This window comes from Diadema antillarum, unplaced genomic scaffold (assembly GCF_040938485.1).
Source record: "Diadema antillarum isolate AM-2024a unplaced genomic scaffold, OU_Dant_1.0 seq00000886_RagTag, whole genome shotgun sequence".
Taxonomy (NCBI): Eukaryota; Metazoa; Echinodermata; class Echinoidea; order Diadematoida; family Diadematidae; genus Diadema; species Diadema antillarum.
The window spans coordinates 265,319-271,318 of record NW_027271750.1 but is presented as its reverse complement, the minus strand read 5'-3'; the positions used below and the strand labels follow the sequence as shown (position 1 = coordinate 271,318).

Genomic DNA, 6,000 nt, shown 5'->3' with positions numbered 1-6,000 from the left:
GTGACACTAACACGTTACACTCTACTCTTTAATCCCTCTTCCCAGTCCCGTAATTAGCTCCTCCTGCTTTGACCACTTCGTCCTTGATCTTGTCGAAAGATAAGTCGTCCTTGTCATCGATGAGCTTTTCTACGGCAAAGTCCTGGGATGGAAATGAAAAAAGGAAAGAAAACAGAAAGGGAATCAATAGATCATAACTATACAAGTATGCTGCCGATCTTTGTTTCTGTTGTTGTTGTTGTTGTTGTTGTTGTTGTTGTTGCTGTTGTTGTTGTTGTTGATGCGCTTTGTTTGTTTGTTTGTTTGTTTGTTTGTGTGTTTGTTTGTTTGTTTGAGATTGGCTCAGGGGATAAGAACACGGATTGTCTTAGTTCAAGATACCTGGTTAGAGTTTCCTGCATGGTAAGAACGGTAGGGCTCACACCTGTAAATAAAATGGACTGTCCCAGACCCCTTCACAAATTCGTACCAAAGATACCAAAATAAATGAAGAAAAAAATTAATTAAAAATCAATGATGTAGTTTGGCGAAAAACTGAATAGCTGTAGATATTGAGTATGAATTCCTCTACAAACTGCATTTTGGTTGGAAGATGAAAGCTTTTCTGATGGAATTTGAGGGGACTATATTTCATTGGGTACGTGTACGGAAAATAGGTGATTTTTTGAGTGACAAGAACTCGTAGTCTGGCTTTGCGGACCCCTGGACAGAATTAGAGCAGAACAACCCACCCTGGCAATCTGATGGATGAAAGGTAATATCTCACTTTTTCAGGTTAGTGAAGATGAAACACCTCATTTCTCCCAGCTATTTTACAGAATTTTTTGAAATTTGAATTTTAACACACGTCTCTATGGGGAATTATTTACCCGTGTGAGCCCTATAGAGAATGCACGCAATACATGCAAGTCTATGGGAAGTATTCATCCCATACAAGCTCTGCTGGTTTATGTTGATCTTGTATTGTGTCAGATCTCTATTCCTCCCTCCCCCTTCTCCTCCCTTCTCCCCCCCCCTCCCTCTACCTCTCTCCTCTACTTCCCCCCCCCCCCCAACTCTATCTTGCTACAATTTCTTTTCTTAATATTATGTTCTTGTGGTACTAGATCTTAGTAAATAGCAGTCATCAGTATCACACAACTTTGAATGACTTCTTGTATTGTGTATCTTGTATTGTGTCAGATCTTTTCCTCCCTCCCCCTTCTCCTCCCTTCTCCCCCCCTCCCTCTACCTCTCTCCTCTACTTCCCCCCCCCCCAACTCTATCTTGCTACAATTTCTTTTCTTAATATTATGTTCTTGTGGTACTAGATCTTAGTAAATAGCAGTCATCAGTATCACACAACTTTGAATGACTTCTTGTATTGCGTATCTTGTATTGTGTCAGATCTCTATTCCTCCCTCCCCCTTCTGCTCCCTTCTCCCCCCCTCCCTCTACCTCTCTCCTCTACTTCCCCCCCCCCCAACTCTATCTTGCTACAATTTCTTTTCTTAATATGATGTTCTTGTGGTACTAGATCTTAGTAAATAGCAGTCATCAGTATCACACAACTTTGAATGACTTCTTGTATTGTGTATCTTGTATTGTGTCAGATCTCTTCCTCCCTCCCCCTTCTGCTCCCTACCCCCCCCCCCCCTACCTCTCTCCTCTGCTCCCCCCCCCCCACTCTTCCTTGCTACAATTTCTTTTCTTAATATTATGTTCTTGTGGTACTAGATCTTAGTAAATAGCAGTCATCAGTATTACACAACTTTGAATGACTGTGTTAATCTTGTATTGTGTATCTTGTATTGTGTCAGATCTCTTCCTCCCTCCCCTTCCCCTCCCTACCCCTCTCTCTACCTCTCTCCTCTACTCCCCCCCCCCTCCTCAACTGTGTCTTGCTACTATTTCTTTTCTTAATATTATGTTCTTGTCACTAGATCTTAGTACATAGCAGTCAGTCATCAGTATCACACAACTTTGAATGACTGTGTTATTTTAATGTATTTCTTTGTTTTGGCTACCACTGAAACAGCTCAAAATACATAAAGTTAGTCTGTTTGACAAAACAAAGTCTTATCAAGTACTTTGTAGGCTATAAGGTGATGATGACACACCCACAATCAAGGATAACTGCCTGGATCTATGTATTCATCTTATGAAGAACTGATCAAAACTGCAAGATTTATTTTTAAAAAAACCCTAAAGGGCATGATTTTCTAAAAGTGTCCCTTTGAGAAGCTTTATAATCCTTGAAAGTGTAATTTCTCATATGATGTAGGGGAAAATATCATAAAAAACACATTTATGATGTTTAAAAGTCAAATAAGAAATATGACCTCCACTATAGGGCTCACACCTGTAAATAATGGACTGTCCCAGACCCCTTCACAAATTCGTACCAAAGATACCAAAATAAATGAAGAAAAAAATTAATTAAAAATCAATGATGTAGTTTGGCGAAAAACTGAATAGCTGTAGATATTGAGTATGAATTCCTCTACAAACTGCATTTTGGTTGGAAGATGAAAGCTTTTCTGATGGAATTTGAGGGGACTATATTTCATTGGGTACGTGTACGGAAAATAGGTGATTTTTTGAGTGACAAGAACTCGTAGTCTGGCTTTGCGGACCCCTGGACAGAATTAGAGCAGAACAACCCACCCTGGCAATCTGATGGATGAAAGGTAATATCTCACTTTTTCAGGTTAGTGAAGATGAAACACCTCATTTCTCCCAGCTATTTTACAGAATTTTTTGAAATTTGAATTTTAACACACGTCTCTATGGGGAATTATTTACCCGTGTGAGCCCTATAGACCGATTCAAGTGACTGTTCATGGAAGTGCGCCCTCTTAAGGCGACGCCATAACTGGGGGCCAACCAGGCCGGGTCGGCAAGCGCCGTGCGTGCGAGGCAAGGGTGCCAGCGGAAGCCAGTGCTTTTACCACCCGGCGCCAGCCGGCCAGCTAGCAATCTCTGGCGCTGGCAGCGATCGACGCATCTAGATTTGTGACAACTATAGAGTCTACTTTTTTTTTTTCGTTAGCTAATTAATAAAACTAAACAACTTATACCGACTATGAGCGAATGGGAAGATGGCATATACGGCTGAAGCCCAAACTTGAACTTCAAGGTAACTAAATATCGGTACGATCCGTGAGTGTTTGTAGACTCTATTTCTTTTGCGATGACCTGGGTACTCGCGTGTGAGCCCCTTATACTAGATCTATTCACATTTGTGTAAGAGGATAAAAACACCTGGGGAGAACTATGGCTAGGCGCAGACAGACGTCTAGATAGTAAGCCCAGACTGTTGAGCAGTTAACTGATATAATTAAATACAAATAATGAATCAGAATCTTCAGCTAGATAGTAGATATGGCGCTATCAAAGCAAGTAATAATATCAGTTAACTTAAACCTTTTTAGATATTTAAGTTTTTCTCGGACCAGCGGGGTAGAGTCTGTCTAACGTTTTTTAGATCTTGTCTAGAATTCTAGCCAACAGTCCAGACTAGATCTAGACCCGTCTAGACCTATTGACTTCTAGAACCCTATAGGATCCTACATCCTATATCATTTTCGGTTGTCACTAACTTCCGGCAAGCCTAACTAAGTAAACCAAACTGAAGGCAAATCTAGGCGTTTCTAAGCCGTATAAACTTCAGAAGTTAATTTACGTTGCCTGATGTCAACAACCAAAAATTCTGTTTAAGGTCTAAGTAACCTTGCATTTAAAATCGCGCTAACGACTAAAATTATAATCTGCAAAAGCGATTTTCAAATCAAACTTTCTTAATATGAATTATGCTTATGAAACGGATGTTTGCCACCATTCATAGCAGTTTAATATCTATAAGTATCACTTTATCAAAAATTAAATCAAATTCAGAGTTCCAGGCCCAAATTGAATATGGTCAATTTAATGCTGAACGCTTAGTGAAGAAGTAAAAATTTACAATATAAGAATTTTTTACACATCTTGAAACATTCATTTGGCTGTAGTGTAGGCTTTAAAATGTTTGTCATATAGTATAACCAGGAAGTGTATTCTAACTTTGGTAAGTATTGCACCAAGCATTAAAAAAAAAAAATAATGAATTATCAAAATCCTTGATCTGAACTTGTCTTTTGAAATGAACAACTTTATTTTACGAATATGAATATGCAGTGATTTAGCCTATATTAAATAGAGAATCTATTAGGCATAGGCCAAAGTTTGTTTCGAAAATCTGTGCATTTCTTATACCGCTGTGTTTGACTTAAGTGTATGTATTCATGCGCCAGTAGTGTCTGAATTTCACACACTGACGTGCAGCTTCCATTTCCGGTTTTTCGCCTGTTATTTGTGCACCCAAACAACTGCACAATGTGTGTGTTTTTTTCTGATCCTTTGAAGCTTTCATTTTAGATCGATATGTCTGAATTACTCAATTTATCCAAAAGAAAGGCATTAAATGCCGCTGAATGACTTTTCCACAGTGAGTAAAACACTCACAATTATTTTAGCGCGGCGGTCGCCGACCCGGCGGCCGTCGGCGGCGCATGCGGCCGCGCCCGGCTAACTATGCGCGATGGGTACGCTGGGCGCCTAGCTGCAAGTGCAACTCGCTGGGTGTAGCTATCTCGCTGGGAGCCCCCGTTGGCCCCCAGTTATGGCGGCCGTTATAGCGCCGCTAGCGGCGGTAGGTGAATAGGCCATCGAAATTGAAACGGTCTATAGAGAATGCACGCAATACATGCAAGTCTATGGGAAGTATTCATCCCATACAAGCTCTGCTGGTTTATGTTGATCTTGTATTGTGTCAGATCTCTATTCCTCCCTCCCCCTTCTCCTCCCTTCTCCCCCCCCTCCCTCTACCTCTCTCCTCTACTCCCCCCCCCCCACTCTATCTTGCTACAATTTCTTTTCTTAATATTATGTTCTTGTGGTACTAGATCTTAGTAAATAGCAGTCATCAGTATCACACAACTTTGAATGACTTCTTGTATTGTGTATCTTGTATTGTGTCAGATCTCTTCCTCCCTCCCCCTTCTCCTCCCTTCTCCCCCCCCCCCCTCCCTCTACCTCTCTCCTCTACTCCCCCCCCCCAACTCTATCTTGCTACAATTTCTTTTCTTAATATTATGTTCTTGTGGTACTAGATCTTAGTAAATAGCAGTCATCAGTATCACACAACTTTGAATGACTTCTTGTATTGTGTATCTTGTATTGTGTCAGATCTCTTCCTCCCTCCCCCTTCTGCTCCCTACCCCCCCCCCTCTACCTCTCTCCTCTGCTCCCCCCCCCCCCCACTCTTCCTTGCTACAATTTCTTTTCTTAATATTATGTTCTTGTGGTACTAGATCTTAGTAAATAGCAGTCATCAGCATTACACAACTTTGAATGACTGTGTTAATCTTGTATTGTGTATCTTGTATTGTGTCAGATCTCTTCCTCCCTCCCCTTCCCCTCCCTACCCCTCTCTCTACCTCTCTCCTCTACTCCCCCCCCCCTCCTCAACTGTGTCTTGCTACTATTTCTTTTCTTAATATTATGTTCTTGTCACTAGATCTTAGTACATAGCAGTCAGTCATCAGTATCACACAACTTTGAATGACTGTGTTATTTTAATGTATTTCTTTGTTTTGGCTACCACTGAAACAGCTCAAAATACATAAAGTTAGTCTGTTTGACAAAACAAAGTCTTATCAAGTACTTTGTAGGCTATAAGGTGATGATGACACACCCACAATCAAGGATAACTGCCTGGATCTATGTATTCATCTTATGAAGAACTGATCAAAACTGCAAGATTTATTTTTAAAAAAACCCTAAAGGGCATGATTTTCTAAAAGTGTCCCTTTGAGAAGCTTTATAATCCTTGAAAGTGTAATTTCTCATATGATGTAGGGGAAAATATCATAAAAAAACACATTTATGATGTTTAAAAGTCAAATAAGAAATATGACCTCCACTATAGGGCTCACACCTGTAAATAAAATGGACTGTCCCAGACCCCTTCACAAATTCGTA

At 40.4% G+C, this 6,000-nt stretch overlaps 1 protein-coding gene across 1 annotated transcript in view; it reads right to left on the bottom strand.

The window, feature by feature from the left end:
* LOC139740828 (coactosin-like protein) overlaps window positions 1–6,000 on the bottom strand; it is a 34,262-nt gene continuing 28,262 nt past the window's right edge. The window contains exon 4 of the mRNA XM_071651400.1: window positions 1–142. Within this exon, the coding sequence (XP_071507501.1) occupies window positions 29–142 (114 nt within the window). The 3' untranslated portion in view covers window positions 1–28. The remainder of the gene's footprint in view (window positions 143–6,000) is intronic.